At 42.5% G+C, this 19458-nt stretch overlaps 2 protein-coding genes across 2 annotated transcripts in view; both read left to right on the top strand.

Annotated features, from left to right (window-relative positions):
- The window catches only part of LOC130478365 (prosaposin-like), a 31745-nt gene extending 19382 nt beyond the window's left edge, over positions 1-12363 (top strand). The window contains exons 8-14 of the mRNA XM_056850512.1: positions 3525-3638; positions 5826-5921; positions 8725-8905; positions 9008-9171; positions 10540-10620; positions 11752-11859; positions 12001-12363. Coding sequence (XP_056706490.1) covers positions 3525-3638; positions 5826-5921; positions 8725-8905; positions 9008-9171; positions 10540-10620; positions 11752-11859; positions 12001-12036 — 780 coding nt within the window. The 3' untranslated portion in view covers positions 12037-12363. The remainder of the gene's footprint in view (positions 1-3524; positions 3639-5825; positions 5922-8724; positions 8906-9007; positions 9172-10539; positions 10621-11751; positions 11860-12000) is intronic.
- Positions 12364-16512: 4149 nt separating this feature from the next.
- The window catches only part of LOC130478009 (prosaposin-like), a 60333-nt gene continuing 57387 nt past the window's right edge, over positions 16513-19458 (top strand). Inside the window, exon 1 of the mRNA XM_056850118.1 lies at positions 16513-16620. Within this exon, the coding sequence (XP_056706096.1) occupies positions 16560-16620 (61 nt within the window). The 5' untranslated portion in view covers positions 16513-16559. The remainder of the gene's footprint in view (positions 16621-19458) is intronic.

Genomic DNA, 19458 nt, shown 5'->3' with positions numbered 1-19458 from the left:
TCTGGAAACATCCATGTTTGACTTCTGTTACACTGGAGTGACAAAACTTGGTCGGAAGTTGTTGCATATTTTGGCAACGTACGCTAAAACTACAGAATCCTCTCCTTCTGAAGCATGCTTTTAGAATTGTTTGAGTCTGCGTACCGTTTGGTACTTTCGGTTTGATGTATCTTGAGTAATGCTTTTTCCCCAAGAAAGGAAACAAAAATGTGCATACTTGAGAATGCTAGCAAGAGTCCTGAAAAAGATGGTCTTCAAGAAATATCTGTAATCTCATTCATAATGTCCATCTGATGTTGTAAATCTTCCTTTTAAAATGATTGATTATTAGTACTACTTATATTAATGATATTTAAAGTAAAGTAAGCATAATTAGGCTGAGCATAAAATTTCACATGGGATGCATATCACCTTCAAAGAACAAACTACAAACAAGTGTAGAAATTGAGGATAGCTGGCCATCGTTTAACTGTAACAAAGCAGGGGAAGTAGATTCATTATAAGAGCAAAACCTGCAGCAGCACTCCTATAAACTCAAAACGGCAAAAGTGCTACGAAGTTCATCAGAGCTGTGTGCATAACATATCTCGGGACAGTGCGAGCAGTAGAGAAGTTCTGCTCAGTACTGCTTCAGATTATAGGTTATGCTCCTTTTTGAATATCTTTTGACACAATTTCCCAAATTCTGAAGACTCTGAAAGCCAAAACTGCATTCTAGTACCTGGCTGGATTGTGGTGGTCTCCTGCTATAAAGTACCGTATTTTTCGCTCCATAAGTCGCACTTTTTTCCTCCTCAAAAGTGAGGGGAAATGTCTGTGCGTCTTATGGAGTGAATGTGTGTGTTAACTTACCTTTATCCAGTGGCGGGCTCCCTCGGCGCTGGTGACCTCTCCTCCCCTGCCGATGTCAGCTCCCAGAGCGCTCATTCAAACCGCCCACAGGAAAGCATTACTCAATGCGATTTTCACATTGAGCATCGCGGAAACGCCTCTAGTGGAGCAAATGGCTTTGGATCAGGCCACGGCAGCAGCCTGTCCGCGGGAGAGTCCCGTGGCCCTGCCCGGCGGCCGCCTCTTCCTTCGCCCTCCCCTGCCCAGAAAGCCAGCAGCCCCCCCCCCCGTTCGGAGGCCAAGGCAGCAGCTAAGGGCGCCTTTGGGACGGCTCTCGTGTCTGCGCCAAAAGTCCCGGCGTTTGGGCAAGAGGAGGAGGGGGGAAACAGGCTTTGCGCCGATCCTGTGCACCTGCGCCTCGCCTCCCCTGGCCCTCCGACAGACAGCCGCGGGAGCGAGCCGGGCAGGGCTCGGGCGGTCTCCAAAGAAGGCAGGGAACCTTGAGGGCCTGATCCTCTGGGACGTTCTCCTGCGCAGCTCCCCCACCCGCGCGCTGGCGCAAGAGGCGCTCCCGACGGATGGGGCGCAAAGGCGCGACCTCCGCTCCTGCAAACTCGGGACCTTCCTACTCCCAGCCGATGGACGCCCTCCCTCCCATCCGTTGAGGGAGACTGCGTTTGGCGGGGGGGGGCTGGGCTTTGCTCAGAGGGTTAGGGTCAGGGGCTGGGCTTTGCCGTCGCCCTTCTGCCTCCCCCCCCCGGAAGAGACCCCGCCACCGTTTTCCTTGCTGGGCGAGGGGAGAGCGCCGCCACCTGCGATCCAAGCGGCTGAGTCGACTCTTTGCCACCCCTCCCTTGGAAAGTCTGAACTCCCTCCACACAGAACTGGGGAGGGGGGCGCCGGCAGGGTTGCTCTCTTTCTGCCACTCTCTCCCCCCCCCACCCGCAAGCTTGTGCCTGAGTAAAGGGGGGGGGCTCCACAAAGCAGGGGTTGTTCCACAAGCCGCAGAAGGCCAGCGCCTGCTCCCAAGGGGCTGCTCTCTGGGGCCACCACATGTTGGGCTTTGGGCCGAAACCACGGGAGGTTTTGCTGCCTTGGCTTTGCCACTCTCTAGATTAGTATTTTCCCCATCTGAATTCTCAAAACTGCATGGGGGCTTATTTTTGAGTTTTGAGAATTTGGCTGGGGGAAATGTGCATTTAGAGAGCTGCAAACCCAAGGCAAAACCTCCCCTGTGTTTTCGCCCTTTGACTTCACTGTTAAAAGGTGCTCTCTCTGGTTCTGGCAGTAATGAAGAGGAAGAGTTGGTTTGTCTGTGCCGACTTTCTTTACCACTTAAGGCAGAATCAAAGCGGCTGACAATCACCTTCCCCTCCCCTCCTGTGAGGTAGGTGGGGCTGAGAGAGCTCTAAGAGAGCTGTGACTAGCCCAAGGTCAGCCAGCTGGCTTTGCATGATGGTTCTTAATGCCACTGTTGACTGCTGTTCACTTTACATGGTTGAAATATTCTAATATACCGGTAGCTTATTAAATAGTTTAGTACACTATTTGATTCAGAATATATTTTTTCTTGTTTTCCTCCTCTAAAAACTAGGTGCATCTTATGGTCAGATGCGTCTTATGGAGCGAAAAATACGTGTGTATTGGTAGTTCCCAGGCTTCTGTGTAAACCAAGAAAAGTGGGGCCTTTCTGATAAGAGTGAAGCTCATTATCTTCATAAAGCATTAAGTGGTTGGGGAGTTATAACGTAGTTCTTGAAGAGTACAGTATATATTATAACTTCCACGCTAGTTGTGATCACCCATGGCTTTAGTATCCAGCTGTATGATTAATATAGGTCTTGGGGCTTCAGCAAGTAACTGGTTTTCTATAAGCATTGCCTTGGCATCATAGAGAACAAGCTGGATTTCCTAGTCCATATGTTCCCATTAAAGGAAAAGAAAGGTACCCCTTTTCCTTTAAAGGGCTGTCAACTCTTCCACCCCCTTTCACACAGCTATGATTCAGATGAGATGCTCTGTGAACCTAATTAAGTGTTAAAAGTTGGAAATCTGAGAACTGTGTGAACAGACTGCTGGACTTGATGGGCCTTGGTCTGATCCAGCAGGGCTTTTCTTATGTTCTTAACTCAGTCTTGTTAACTTAATACTGTACAAACGTTGGGGTTACCGCACTTTGTATTCCCAGCAATGTATTAAGAGTTTGAAAATGTTGTAAAAAACATCGCTTTAAAAGGGTTTTTGGATACCACGGCTTATAAATGGTTGGAAGACGTCTTCACAGCTAAAGGGGCCAAACAAAGTGTGAACAGTATTTTTTATAACGTTTTCAAACTCTTAATACGTCGCTAGGAATACAAGTTCGGTAACCCCCTTTAAATGAAAGTAATGAGGCATGGACAGGTATGATATCTCCTTTGGTTCACAGTTCTGAAGTATGTAGCTTTTAAAATCGCTTGCCTAAATATGTTCTAGGTCAAGCTATACTTCTGCTTTTACTGCACAATTCAGTTGCTTTTGGGAACTCTGTTGTATGTTTGCTTGAGTTGCCACAAGTAGCATAGTCTGAACAGCCTTGGTGGTGGAGTTCTGAAGACTCATCGCTTACATAACGTGGTGGTCAACGCTGAGTGGTCTTCCTTTCCTGTTACCCACATAGGAATAATGTGTACCTGTTTTGTCTGTGTCCCTAGTCACCACAGTCCTTATGTGGCATGGTTGGATTGTGTTCTTCTCTGAAGTCTGTGCCTCTCCAGACACTGGTGCCAGCTAAAGCCATCCATGAAGTAAAGGTAGAACCCCTTGAGGTAAGATGTGTCTTCTAGTAATGTGTATAATTTGGTATGCGTGAGGTAATCTTTTATGGTTTTACTTCTTCCTTTTATCCCTTAGAAGCTCCTTGATCAATTACTTCTATAGAAAGTGGTGGGGCGATCCTTTTCACTGAATGGAGTAGGATTATTGCACAATTAGCTTACTTCAAACTTTGTTTGAATAGTCAAACAAATCTTCAAATCTTCTGTTTAATAGTCATACCATTAGAATGACATGGTGTGTTCCTTCTAACATGATTCTCTCAAGTAGACTTGGATCCCACAATTCATCAGCTGAAGGCACTAGTGGGTGGAGAATGCTCACTATTCTCTCCCCCCTGCCCCGAGTCTCTTTCAACCTCTAGAAGGGTTCTTTGGGGTTGCAGGATGGTTGTAGACAAACACATGGGTTTGATAGAAGGCAATCAGGAGGGTGAGGGTGGCAACATCACACCTCTGTTAGTAGAGCTGTGTTTGCAGAAGGGGCTACTGTGCCTGCCCCATCCCTCTGCCATTGTGGCTGTTTGTCTATGCTGGTTCCACACCACCCGACATAATATTGCCGGAGGTCAGAAGGGACTGCCACAACATAGCAAAAATCACATCTTCTGCTGATTAATTTCCAAAAACCAAGGAAGTATATTTTGAGTCCAGAGGGCCTGCTGCTGAATAGTTGCCTCTCTTCCTCCCCTACCTGTACACAAAGGGAAGCTTTTCTTGATCCTAGTCTGTTTGCAAATATAGGTCCTCCATAGTACCTTAAGAGTCTAATACAAAGCCTTTGGCCTTATACCCTGTATAGCTTTTGCACTACAGAGCTTATCTGCTTAAAGACAAAAGGGGAAATTATGAAAGCTGAGTTTTTGTTCAGAAAACTGAGCCAGGTGCAAGACAATTAAATGTCCTTTCCTGGCAGGCAGTTGTAAACACTCTTCATTGATCACAATAATACAAGTTCTGTTTACTGTGCTTGGTAGTCATACTTTCCCCATGGCTGAGTCCATACAAAAGAAGGGGTTTTCAGTAAAACTCTTAAACTTATAAAAACTGTAATACATCCATACAACAAAAAATCTTAATTGCCCTCTGAGCAACCAGAATAAATATAAAGTAATTAGAAACCGCCAGCAAACAAAAACCCTCAGAACAATGCCAAAAACTGTCATTGCCTTGGTCAAGCATTTTGCTGAAAAAGAGTCTTTACTTTATTGCTTTCAAAGTAACAGATGAAGTCAAAGGCACATCCCTGGGGAGAGAATATTGAAATCTTGGTGTCACTACCAAGAATACCCTGTCTTTAATTGACAAACCACTTGCCAAAGCTCTAGCTGGTGGTGGAGCATGGCCTCTCTGGCTGACCTCGGTGCATGGGTGAGCGTAAGATGCAGAAAGTGATGACTGGGACTAAGATGCCACAGCCAGTTTAAGGCTTTAAAGATTAATCCAGCATTTCGAATTGATCCTAGAAAAAAAAAACAGAAGCCATTTTTAAGCTAGCTGAAGCTGGTCGCATGGTCAAAGGAGCTTGTTCCTGTCGGCAGATGGGCAGTGGCGCTTGGAGCTATAGCTTGCAAGAATTTTCAGAGGCAGCCCTTAAAAACTGTTCCTTCAGAGAAGAATACAGCCCCATCCAGCACAGGCTAAATCTCACTTCTTTGAACAGTTGAAACCCACCCTCATCCAGCCTGTAATTGATTCAGGCATTACTTAAGCAAATGTGCAGCCTCTTTAGGATTAAATGAAATGGGTAGAGCTGGGTATCTGCATGTTGGTGTCCCTGGACCCCCAGAATGCCTGATGCTGCTATTCTGCCATGGCAGCTCCATGTAGATTTGCAGAAGACAGAATCCTGGGGACTCCCCCCCCCCCCCAGCCTGCACTGAAGTGCGCCGGCACTCCTAGCACCAACATGGTTTGTCTCTAAATGGGAACACAATATTAAAGGGCTGAAGTATTTAATGTAAAATAGGAATTAAATACAAACAGGCTTATTTCGATACTTGTGGAGTATTAAAGTCTGATTTAAACAGTTTAAATGTCTATTGCCATATAGACTTTACAGTGTGATGGTATACTTGGGCTAGTGTTGTATTGCATTTCATGTTTTAGTTTTTGAAGGTCTCTCCCGGGTGTAAGTGCTTGGTTAGATGCTAATTCCTTCTTTGTAACTTTGATATGCAGAATAGCCTGAGTCAAGCGGAATCTTTCTCTCTTTGTGACGCTTGTAAGATAATGGTGGAAGAGGTGGCCAGCCTTCTAGAAAGCAATAGGACTGAGGTATGTGTAAAACATCAAACCATCCTTTGGCTAGGGGCAGAAGTGCCTTTTTGCATTAAATATACTGACCACACCTTGCTGTCTAGGGAGCGTATGGCAAATGTTCCACAAAAGCAGTTGCCATTATGAAGGAAGTCTGTCTTCTTGACAGTTACCTTTCTGAGGCAAAGGAACCTTCCACACTGTGCTTTTGAAAGTGTTCTGGCTGTAGGTCTGCAGCCAGTTTTAGGTTGTTTTCAGCTTGGTGCTGTTCTGTCCCTCAAAGCTACTTCAGATGGTTTTTTTTCTTTTTTGTCCTGATAGCTTTTCAGCAAGAAAGCGTAACACCCCCCTTTGCCCCTGATTTTGTACTAATGTGGCTTATTCTCAAGTAACTGTTTACCAGATTGCAGCCTTGAACATATGGAGCTGTCTTATACCGAGATAGGCCACACTGGTCCAGGCAGCCCAGCAATGGCTGCTCAGAACAGTGGTAGGATTACTTAGGAAGCCGTAGGTGACTCGTTAGTGTTCCAAAGCAGATCATTTAACTCCTGACGGGAGGTACACCTTAAGAATGTTTTAGGTTCGTTAAGGTTGTTATACATAGGTAATACTCAGGTATTAGATAACCTTCTTCCATTTTAAGCTTTTATTAAAGCATAGCTATTGCATTCTTAACATTGACTTAAATTGATAGAAAATTATACCACCCATCATTGTTAAATAGATAATTAAAAGAGAGCATTTATGAGACCTTAAAAGTATCTTACCCTAAAGATATGCAGGTCTTGATCAATTCAGCTTCCAATATTTATACGATTTTATCATCTCCTGACAGTAGTTAACTGACCCACTTGATAAGAGTGAAATTCTTAGCTAACTCACTATCTTATAACTTCAAACACCATACAGGGTTATCTATACTTAAAATGTCGTCTTCAAATATAAAAACTATTGGTTCATTCTTGCTACTCTTTATCTTAACAAAGTCTATTGAAAAATAGTGATTACAAGGTTCTCATACATATGAATATCTTTTGGCCGTCAACCAGTACAGCCATCTTTGAATCATACCTTCACTTCCGTGAAGTTGAACATTCTTGCAGTTCTCAGGTGCTTCTGCACCTTGGCCTCAATAAAATATATTGATAATTGGATAGATGGCTTCTAATCTACACAAGGCTGTATAATTGTGTTACTACTTATTCATCTCCAAAGCTATTCTATTTGGGATTTCTGAACTCCCTTTTGGACATCTTTAGCTGGGAAGACTGACTAGTTTTATTTTTGTGCACAGAGACATCTTCCAATTAGTTTGGTCAAGTCTAGCAACACTGTCCCCCCCCCCCCCAAATATTCCTGGCTATATCCATAACAGGATCACAAAACTAGAAATGTCTTAGCCACAGATCATTTCCTGCCCTGCTACCTGGAGGTCCCAGTGCCTGAGCTTAGGAACTTTCTGTATACAAAGCAGGTGTTCTACCCCTAAGTGCCCCCTCTCCCCCAAATTTGGACTCTGAACTCGTGCCAGTAAAATATGCTGGTGTTTAAAGTGCCACAGTATTCCATGTTCTTGGAAACTTGTTTGTCCTGTTCACTCTTGTAATACGTTCTTTTGGACAAGAATTTACACTAAACATTGTACTGGCCTTTTAATAACACGTATATGGTCCATATTTTCAAAGCAGGACATGTATTTTTTAGTATAAACACCACTCCAAATGTAGGTTTTACAGATGTCTTCATTTTGTAAAAAAAATTCATTTACCAGAAAGTTGTTTATGTCACCTCACCATGTTTGAACATGAGTAAATTATCTGCTGACTAAATATTAAGAATTTGAAAAAGCAAGCTGGCCAAGATACAAAATTAGTTGTGGCTTAGAAGTACGTCATTTCAGGTATTCATAAATTTAGACATGACTGAAGATGGTGAGTTTAAATTTGAAGAATAGTTTTCCTAAGGTCCAGCTAGTATAGGAATTATCTTGCAAGTTGTATTATGGTAGGGTTGAGCTCTGCATGAGGCTTTGTAGAAGCCAGTTACTGGCAGGGTTGCCCTGTGTTAACAGTTGGCACTGAACACTTGAATCTCTTGGTCATAATAAAGGGGCAGCACATGTTATGATCCATTATTTATTTATTACATTTTTACCCCACTCTCCCCAACCCGATGGTCGGGCTCAGAGCAGCTGCCATGGAACTTAAAACAGGCATGACTTTGTGAAACCATGGATTGTATCTGTAAGAAATGGCTGATCTTCACTGCCTGTTTTTTAGATGAAGTCGTCGGAATAAAGCCAATCAAGCTTTATTTGTAACATGTAGAGTGTGGCTTTCAAGTGGCCTTTCTTAAAGTGAACCAGTGCTGTTTGACAGCCCCGTGCTCTAAACCATGTATGTGCCCTTTTCCAGTATGTTTAGTTTGCTTTGCTGAGGATTGAAGGGCAGGTGGTGGTGCAGTGATTCCCCTGGGTTCTTGTGTTCTATGCCCTATATTGTGCAGGAAAAATAAAGTCTTCCGTTTCCTTAGATAGCATTAATGTGCCAGGCTTTGTATTCTTTTAGTGGTGTATTTTAATGTACATTAAGCAGCCTTTTGAGTTCCATGTCGAAGGCATTAGAAAAGTGGGATTAAGTTAGATGAGGAGCCGTCTACATTCTGCTTAACATAAGATACAAGAGTAGCTTCTTGACTTTTGCCACGCAAATGGCTTTAGAAATCTGTTTTAACTTGAACAGGACAAATCAGAGGGTGTCCCTTATCAAACTTATAAATATTAAACAAAACACACTTTGTTACTATTTCTCTGTACCAGGAGGAAATGGTACATGGAATGGAGGAAGTCTGTTCAGTGCTACCTGAAAAAATGAGAGATGAGTGCAAGAGCTTTGTGGAAGTCTATGGCAGGGCCATCATTGATATGCTGTTGGAGGCAACTGATCCCAAATTGGTGTGCGTTATGCTGAAGTGTTGTGCAAACAAGGCTATTCCTGCTGGTAAGAATTTAAATAACACAATACAATGGGTTGACTACATTTGGGGGCGGGAGCAGATTTGTGTTGAAATTGTGATCATAACTTGACTTTCTGAATTCTCAGAGATAATTGCTCCAGTGCAAGCCCAGGCTGGTGACGTTTGTGATGTGTGCAAAATGGTTGTAGCCTATTTGGACAAACAACTGGAGAAGAATGCTACGACTGCTGAAATTGAGGCAGCTCTGGAAAAAGTCTGCAGCATGTTGCCACAGTCTTACTGCGACCAGGTAAAATAGTTAATGGAAAGGGTTAAAATGGGTGTGGGTTAAATTGAAGTGCCACTTTGGTAATACAGATCTCAAGGAAATGCCATGTTTAAGTTCACTCTGGGCAGAAACTTGCTGCTAAATGTACTATAACCCCTGCCCAATGTATATCGGTGAAGCTTCGAACACAAACTAGAGTTGGAGTGTGGTATCTAACCTGAGCAAGAGGTGATAATTGCCCAACAGGAATGATCTTTGGCTAGAATTCCTATATCTGAGCAACTAATTTTTAATTATAGTAATATGCTCATGGTAGACTAAGAATAAGACAAGTACAAATAGGATAAGAGAGCATGGAAGTGGGTTTAAAGATGAGTAGCCTAGGCACCTTTATAGCAGTATCTCAGTGAGAGTCCTGGGGCAAAAAAAGTATTGAACAGGTATATTAGAGGTCTCTTTATCAAAAACATTTAACTTTAATTCAAATATGGCTTTATGGAGTGGAGAATTTATTATTATTTGGCAGAATTTATGTTGGTAAGCTTACCTTGCGTACTATATGGCCAAAATCAACCTGCCAACTTCAAAAAATCTGACGGGAGGGGATGAGGCAGTAACTGAAGACATGAAGGGGAGCCAGGCAGTTTGTAGAATGCCTTGTTGGTTTATTTGATTAGCAATATGACTTGGGCAAAAGAGCATTTGACTAGAAAGCCACATTTGCAGCTTTCGATATAGCAACTTGTTTGACCCATTTAACAGTACAAGAAATATAGGGAAATGTTTGCTGTCGTCGCTGAATGGCTGCAGTTCTAAAGTCTCTGAGCAGTTCAGCATCTCCTTTGGGACACAGATATCTGCTGATATCTCCTGACTATAGAACAGCTTGTATGTTTGACTTGGGGGCTGGAAAGCACCTTCTGATTCAGATAACAGAAGTATTTCAAATTTTTCTGTGGGAGGAGTTTTTTTCTAGGAGGAAATGCTGTTTGAAAATCAGACAGATGTGATGCATTCCATGGCTCTGAAGCGTATCATAAGCAGCGGCCCAGTTGTGCATCATGCTGGGAGTGATGTGGAAATGAAGATCTTTTAAGATAGCTTTGGATGTCTCATGCTACACTTTCTCAACAGAGAAGCTAAACGTTCGCTTTGTTGCAGTACTGCGTCTTACACAATCCAGCCAAAACTAATTTCTAAATCTCATTAGTGTGGAAGAGTTTAGCATGTTACATCCTTTACTGAAATCAGTGGGACTTGAATATGGTTCACATCAGCAGGGTGGTATTATGCAACAGCTGGCTCTGGTATTGTTATATTGCCTGTGTCCCATGATGGAGTAGCAGAGGATCCTGTCTCAATCTTTCTCTCCCCCCCCCCCTTAAACAGTGTGATCAGTTCGTGGAGCAGTATGAACCAATGGCTGTGCAGCTTTTGGCAGAAATGATGGATCCTGCTTTTGTGTGTTCTGTAAGTATCACAGCTAGAATGACTATTCATAGACTTCACTCAAAATGGTGGCTATTACATAAATACCAGCACTGCAGTTAAACACAAAATTCCAGTATTTCCAATTTAGTAGTTCTTTATTCAAACAGTTATATGTAGAATAATTTCCTGAAAAGACACAAGGCTACTGTTTTGTGTCATGAAGCTTTTTCGAAATAGAGTGTCAAGGCAAAACTCAAGACTTCTTCCAAGCGAAATTGACATGTTAATGCAGGCGCCGGCTACCTTTTTAAATTAATGAGCCAAAGTGTCAAAATTCAGAGCACGGGGATCAAAGAAGTAGTTTAAGAGCTCATTTACACATCTGAAATTAATTTTTAACTTTACAGATAATTGACACATTTGATAATCCATAAAGCTTCTGCAACTCAAAAACAGGTGATTGGGTGTCCTTTTATTGGGAAATAGCGCACATGAGGTCTCATATAAATGTATCCTGGCTTATCCTGCACCATTAAGTGCTCTGGCAATGTTTACCTTTATCTGTTCCCATTCTGTAAAGCATATCTAAGAAGTTCTTTAGTCCCATAAAAAACCTTTGCTGGTCATTTGGTTCACCTTCCTGGCATCTCACATACCCTTTCAATATACCTTAACCTTAAAAGATTAGATCTTTCTCTTTCAAAGAGCCATTTGGGGTTCCATACTGGCTCTAGAGCCACAGGTGACAGACTTGTGGGCTAATGTTTTGGGGCTCTTGGAAAGAGAGGAAAATGGAAGCCTGTTAACTTTTCTTGAGCACATGGCAGGTTCGTAGTCCATTAAAAATGGGGCCATGTAGCAACTTAAACTAATATACTGAAGCATAACCTTTTCTGATCTAAAACCCACTTTGTTAGGGATTCTATATGATTATTTCTAAGATACTACAAAACACTTTATTTGTATTGGCTGCAACAGACTCAATAGAATTTGTATCTCAGTGAAAAGGTATTTGCATAGTACAGAATCTCCCTCCTGGGAGCTGAGGATGGCATACGTGGTCCTCCCTTCTCCATGTTATTCTAACAGCCCTGTGGAGAGGTGGGTTAAGCTGAGGGTGAGAGTGGTCCAGGGTCACCGGCTAAGCTTTTCCCTTCTTTCATTTTACAGAAACTTGGTGTTTGTGCGGCATCCACACAGCCCCTGTTGGGATCAGAAAAGTGTGTCTGGGGACCTGGCTATTGGTGTAAGAACATGGAGACAGCCGCTAAGTGCAATGTAAGTACACTGGGTTTCTCACGTTTTGCAGAGAGCCAATGTCTCTGGCTTCTGTTTTTACTACTATGACCTGAGAACAAAAATGTCATTTTCAATTGGGAATCAGGCTAATTCTGACCTTCTCTTCTTCCTGTCTCCTAGGCTGTCGAGCACTGCAAACGTCATGTGTGGAACTAGGAAAAAAAACTCTTGCATGGGCAATTTTTTTCTTGAAGAAAACAAGAGGGGAGGGTTTGGCTGGCAGAACTAAACCCCGGTGTCCTTATTTCCTCCCCCCTCAAAATCTCAAGTACCTTTTTGTGATTTTCTTTGGCGTAGCAGTGCTACTATTGTGGAATGGTCCACAATGTTGATCTGATGCCATTTTCTGACTCCAGTTCTTAGTTCCTTTATGGTACATGAAATGCGGTAATTTAGCAAAGTTGTTCAGTTAGCTGAGTGCCTTTGAAAGTAGAAGTAAACTAAAGGCACCACAGCCTTGTGTCTGACCTTAAAAATCAGTGAGTAATTTTTTTAAGGGCACACTTGCTTATGGATGGGTTGCTAGAGTGCCAGTCATTACAAGTGGGTATCATTTCAGCTCTCATTTTACCCAGTTACTGGGTAGAAGAACCCCCTTAAATTCAATCCTGCTTGCTGGGATAAAGCTGCATCAGCCCTGGAAGTTGCCAGTGGAAGAGCAGTTTCTTAAATATGTCTGTAGTATAGCTAAGGCTGCGTCTCCAACTCACTGTGAACTTGTTGATGTGTGGCCTGAGCTGAAGTGTATTGGATTGGGTGGACAATATCCAATGTAGCGAATACAAATAACCATGGGAAGCTGATGCAGCAGGCAGCACTCGTTCCTCTGAGAGCCACACAGTAGCAAGCCTTACACTTTGTTTAGAGTTCAGGATGGGGGGGCACCCTTTCATTTAAAAACTTAAATAGCTTGAAAACAAAGACGGACATATTTAAACTAAAAACTCGAAACAGTGTGCCTGGTGTGTTGTTGCTGACTTGTGGAGCACGCAGCTAGCTCTCTTGCTAACATGTACATTGACTGAAAAGGTAGAAAAGTTTGCAGACATGAGGTATACGGTTGCTAAGTTAATTATTCTTCCCTATCTGAGTTTTCAGAATAGCCACAAGATTCTGTTTCTGGCACTTCCTGGCATTGGAACCCATCCTTTTCTAGCAGTACATTCTTACAGTCTGCGCCCTCTTGCATGAGTAACCGTTCTTTGGTGTAGTGCTAGAGGTACCTTGAAATGTTTAGAAGCAGAGTGCCATGTTAGCAGTACACATCTTGACCCTGCTTGACCTTTTGAGTTTAGGGCGGTATTGGCTCTGGCCTGTGTAGTGCCACTGATGTTAGTGCAAGGAGCAGATGTCATTTCAGTCCCAAGCAGTGGCTTGTGTTGAACTCCATGCAAGTCAACACTTCTGAAGCCTCTATAATAGCATGTGGGTGAAGGCAGTTTTTAGGGACCACATAATGCCCCTGAACCTCTGAGTGCATAGCTGTTTAACCAGTTCATTTTAGTTATGCATATTTTGAACAACTTAAAAGAAACCCTAGAGAAGAGATTGAATATTCCAGCACATTAAGGACATGGGAACTTGGGAGACTTGGCTTGTGGAATCAAGATGGGACTCATTCTGATGGCAGCAAACTAATAATTGCTTCAAATTAATTCCAGCAAAGTAATTGCCACGTGGCTTCCTTTTTTATTCTTCCTACAAGCATTTGGTGAGGGCATTGACCTGATTTTTTTGTTTAAACTACTGCTGTTTGGTTCAAAGTTTTTAACTCAAAAGCAAGCAGTTGCTGTGTTTCCTTGTCATATTATTGCAAATGTCAACATTGACAACAACAGCATCCTGTGCTCCTACAGAGGAAACATTTTCTGCTTAGAAATGATGGCCTTTTTGCTGTAGAGGCCGTGGAACATTTGATGGACTGTGTACTAGATGCCACTTTTTCTTGGCTAGAATTTCTACTGGTGTGTGTGCATTTTCTTTGTAGGAAATACTTGGCATAATCTCATGGGACAAGGATCATCGGAACTGGGGGGCGGGGTCTGTCTTCATTTCTGCTTGTGTATTAGCATATCTGTTTTTATTTTCACATTCTAGATGTGGACTGGGGAAAATAAGCTGTTGCGTTAACAAACCACTGTTTTTTGCACTAAAGCTTCTGTAATTTAACAATAAATATGTATCTGTAAACCTGTCTACTGTGTGAATTTTTAAATTTTTTATTTATTTTACATAATAAAAAGATACAGTGAAAATTAGAAATAGGTAAAACAGTACAGAAAAACTGGGATGACTACTACGCATAACAATATTTAACAAATTCATACCAAGGGCATAATTAAACTACAGTAACATGAGCAAGCTTATAATATATAATAGGAAACATCTCTATACTTCAAAAGAGTTACAAAAATTCAATAGTAGCTTAACTAATAGGTACGTCATATAGCAAGTTCAACCGATAAAGGGAATCTGTATGATATATCTCAAAAAGTCCTTTTCTATTTTTTCCCACACAACTTCATAATTGTCTAGTTTTTTTTATGACTAGTTAGATTTATTCTCAAATATTTGGGTCTGCAATCATGGTATACCCTGTGATTTCTCAGTTCTCTGCTTGTTTTGATAGGAAAAAAAGACAGCAATAATTTTAATTTTTTTAATTTTATAGCTTGAGTAGACCTGAATTCTTCAATTTGGTTCATTATGGATGTATCAACTATTGAGGGTCTGAGGTAGTCTGCGTAACTTCATCTGCATAACTTTTCATTTTAAACTCTTCTACTACTAAACCTTTAATTCTAGAGTCTTGTCTAATGTTTGCTAGTACTTATAGCACTAAATTGAATAATTATAGTGATAAATGACATTCTTGTCTTGTTCCCGTGTTTACTTGAAGTCTTTCAGTAAAGACCCCATTTAACAATCTTGGCAGTTTGATTGGAATATATGCTCTGTATCCAATTCAAAAATCTTGAGCCACGTTTTAAAGATACTATTGTTTTCATTTAAAAAGACCATGGGATATTATCAAAAGCTTTCTCCGCATCCAAAAACAAACGCCGATTTCTTCATGTAATAAGAGATTGTCATTTCACCTTCTACTCTGTGAATTTTTTAAGTACATTTTAGGAACTATCTTCCTGGCGCTGATAACCTGACCACAGTTTCCCCCTGCTGGAAGCTCCTAGAGTAGCCTAAATAAAACATAGTTCTGGAGCAATTCTGTAAACGAAAGTGTATGTTGCCTATAGTTCTCAGCAGAGTATGTACTGTTATGGTTAACATTTTAAAATTTGATCCTGTGTTGAAAAGGGTGTAAACAAATTGAGAAGGAAACCAGTGAGTCTTGAACAACTTAAATTCTAATAATCCCTGGCACATGCTTGGTAAGGGAGCACATGAACTCCCTGTACCACTTGCAGGGAGAGCTGAGGGGGACAATAATACTCTTGCCTGTTGCAGGCTTGTCATAATTAGAGTTTTTGAATGCTTGGAGGCTCCTTCCTGAGATACCAGGAGTGTGCAGTAGTACTACCTTCTACTTTGCTGTTCCAACATTTGTTTTATATTCAATCCTAGAACAGCAGCACCTGCTACAAGCTGAACAAGGGACAGAAGTCTAGGGACAACAACTGTTGACCAAGATTGCAGCTTCACACTGTAGTCCTCTCTTTCTTGATAACTTAGCCAGGATTCATTAATCTACTAGCAGGTGGAGTATGGACTTCCCCTTCAATCTTTGGAAAGGTGTCCAGATGGGTTTGATAACCCCAGAGATCAAATATGGAGCAAACTGCAGAGAAGGAGAAGGGTTTAAAACTGCGCCCTCCTCCACATGCACCTCTCTGCCAATAAGAGGGGCCAGCTTCATTCCCTTTGACAAGCATGGATGCTTGTCGTTGTGGGATTTGTGACCACAGGGACCATCTTGGTGACTGGAAGGGATTGCTGGAGGTCATGGCAAAAATTGCATCCACAAGCACCTTTCACTGACCACTGGTTTCAATTTCTGGATGAAGCCACAGTAATCTCGTGTATTCATGCTTTAAGCATACATGTTTCAAACGGGTCATAATTTGCAAACCTACATCAGATGAAAACTGAAACCTACCAGCCTAAAATAGTATACAGTATGTTGCAAATTATGGCTGGCTTATATAATGTCTTGCCATCTTCCTTTCCTAAAAACAACCGAGTGGCTACTGTGTTATGATAACAATTTATTAAAATGGCCCATGGCAGGAATTTGAAAAACTGTTCTCTATTTTTCTTCTCACTGGCAGAAAGATCTGAATTTTAACTAAGTTACCTGAAGAGGCCAACAATAGTGTAGGTAGCTGTTTGAACTAGATGAAGAAGAGACCAAACTTCATGGCTTGAACGACTCAGTTTCTTGCTACAATAATGAAGACAAAGAAAAGCAGCACCTTATGAGCTGGCAGGGACTGGCTATTATGTGGGAAGTCCAGGTTCTCACTCGGAGTGCTTCTGCTCCTATGTATTATGTGCGGTTAATTACATTGGCCTAGGGTTGGGTGTGGTAAATGGTACTTGTGAAACGTCTGAGGTGTGGGTGGCAGTCTCCATCCTGCTGCCTGTTGCAGGACTGCTCATTGTGTACAAGAGGCACCAGCTTACCTGTCCTCACAGTTGAAGCTGTCATTCACACCAAGAGCATGGAAGGCTTGTGGAAAGGCTGTGTGCTGCTGATAGCACTCTGCTTGACTTCTTACCAAGGTAAGGGCAGACCTTTTATCTTTGGGAGCAGAGTGTAGAATGCTTCTGTGCGAGGACAAAGCTGAGAGAGAGTGTGTGTTGTCATCTTGTAAAGGGTAATGAATTAGCAGGAAGAACAAGCTGTCTTTTGGTTTACTCTTCTGAGAAAGAAATAGGATGTTTGACCAGCTGCAGTAAAAAGCTTGTAGTACAGGGTGAAAAAGAAGGCTCGGTGTCTTGGTAGACATGGATATTGTCTGCACAAGAAGGACCCAGATGGGCATTTTTACCAAGCTGCAAAAAGAAGGCTTGTGTAGGCAAGCAGAATGTCTTGGATTCATTCTCTTTGTACCTTAATTCTACTTCTGTAACTAACAAATATGCTCCAGTATATTCCACAGCTTGTTATAGACTAGACATCAAACTTTCAGGCTGATGCTTTAGTATGGTATGAGAGGAAGGGGAAGGTCAGTAGTTGCCTGTTTAGAGATGAAGCTCACTACACTCTAAATTACATACCCAATTTGGATGTGATTTCTGCCCTCTTCTTGCACTAGTGAGAATACAGTTTAACTCTTGACTTCATCTTCAGTCACATTTGAGTTTTTGTACTTGCTAGTCCAGCCCAGAGTAGCATAGAATCTGCACTCTCAGTTTCCTTCCACTTGACAATTGGAAAAGGGGGGGGGACTACTTTAGTTGCAGAAGAGCAAACTACCTGATTTTAATACAGATATTAAATGTGTAGACTCTTTTCTGCTTGCTTATGTAGCCTTGTCAAACCAGTTCTCAGTTACAAGGCGTCTTGGCTTCAAGGCAGGACTTGCACACAGCTGGCTTTGGGTGATAAGGCAACGCATAGGCCGATGTTGGGCAGGTTTTCAGAAACAGGCTTGTGTTAAGAGGAAAGCTAGGCTCACTTTGAAGAGCAAATGGGTAGACTTGGACCTCAACTTCTCAAAAGGCATGTTTGTGTTTGGAGCTGAACTCAATCCTCATCTTGGTTGCTTTTTTATCCTTGGTAATTGAGGCAACACTGAGTATTTGGGGAACAGGTTTGTCTTTGCACTTTTACCTTTGTGCCAGAATTCATACTAGCTTATGACTTCGCAGCTGGCCTTCATGGAACCAGGACAGCTCCAAATGGCATTTCCTGTGAAAAGCACTGGTGCCAGCCTCATCTGCATTGTGTGTCTGTGACAAGTGCTGACCCACCTCTCTGTGTCTGTATTGCTTGCACCTCTCCAGGTTCTGTTAACTGGAGTTTAAGAAACTGTCTTGCTCGCTGTAGAAAACACAATCCCTGTGTTAAGTAGAGCTGTTCTAAGATTATTGAACAGTATAAGGAGGTGGTAGGTAATATCAAGCAAAGGCTGCTGCCACTTAAATATCTTTCAAGGCTGCCCCTCGCCCAACAAAGTCGGTTTAAGATAGAATAACTACATTAAAGCAGAATTCACAGTAGCAACTCCCTCAATGCTTTTTCTTCTCTTCAAGAAGGTAAGAACTATTACAGAGACATAAATGTCCTAATGCCATTGTCTGTTTAACCCCACAAAGAGGAGAAACGTAGTGTAGAACTGCCTTCTTAAGGGTATTGGTGTGTAGGGAAATACAGGTTGTTTAACACTGGGGCTTAACTACTTTGAGAACTGCTGCTCTAGCGTCCAAACTTCAGCCACCTAAGGGTCACCATTGTGATTAACTTTGCAGGCTCTAAGACTTCTCTTTCCTTCTTGACTGGTACACACCACATCCTGGAGAGCCCTTTTTTCAAAGTATATATAATGGCAGACTACATGAAGGATTAACACCCCCTGTCATAAAGCCATGTAGTAAGAGCCTGGTCAGCTGCACTTCAAAAGCAATTTTTTGAAATGTGTGGTCAGGTCAAATTCTGCAGAGTCATAACTGTTAATCTATCGCCTCTGACTGAAAAGGTCTTCATGCCGGACACGGCATAGAACCTCTTTGAAACCATTGAGATGAAGGGAAGCTCAATGGGGGCTGGGAAGGTTCTGGATAAAAATTTCACTTTTGGATCCTGTCATCAGCATTCAGCTCCTCAAGCAGCTTTCCGACCTACCGAGAGGAGTTTTTTTTTTTTTGCCAACTCCTCCTGCCGCAGACATCCGCTTTGCCCCCCCCCCCCGCTGTTCCTTCAATCCACCAACCTGAAGCAGTGCAGTTTGGAGAGGGGAGGGGATAAAGAAGGATACAGGGAGAAGGTGTTACCTTCCTTGAGCACAACTCTGGTCGGGCTGCTTGGGATCGAAGCCTTGCAGCGGCTCATAGAAACAAAACAGATTAGCATCTCACACAACCTGCACTTCTGGTACTCAACTGAAAACTGCCATTGGCTGATACTGCCTATGGACACAGAGTAGGGTGTGTCTGCCTGAAATCCTTTGCGTTGGCAAATGGAATGAAAGCCAGTTCAATCTTCTGCTGGAAGTAACTACATCAGGACCGTATCTCCTTGATGCCACTCGGCTTCTGGGCATTCACAGGGCTCAGCTGCTTGTTCCCAGGGTACTTTCGGCACATTTTCAGGTTGATGGCTCTAAGGTGATCTGGAAGCTAGGTGACTGCTGGTGACAGCAGCTCTGTAAGCTCCTACCTTTTAAAACAGGTGGTCCTCTTCCCCTGAAGCAGTCTCTGCCCTCTTCCCAGAAGAGGGCTCACCTGTCCCTGCAAAGGATTTGCTGACCTTCTAGAGTACCCTTCCCGGACCCCAGTTTGAGAAATGCTGTTCTAGAGCATAGTCCCTAAGACTTCATAATCCTTATTCTTTCTGTATGGAGGGCTTTTCTTTTGGCTCGGCTAAATGCTTCCCCCTCTGCTGTTTTGGTGGGTAGA

The sequence above is a fragment of the Euleptes europaea genome, chromosome 5, assembly GCF_029931775.1.
Source record: "Euleptes europaea isolate rEulEur1 chromosome 5, rEulEur1.hap1, whole genome shotgun sequence".
In the NCBI taxonomy this organism is placed as follows: domain Eukaryota; kingdom Metazoa; phylum Chordata; class Lepidosauria; order Squamata; family Sphaerodactylidae; genus Euleptes; species Euleptes europaea.
This window is presented reverse-complemented; position numbering and strand designations above follow the sequence as displayed.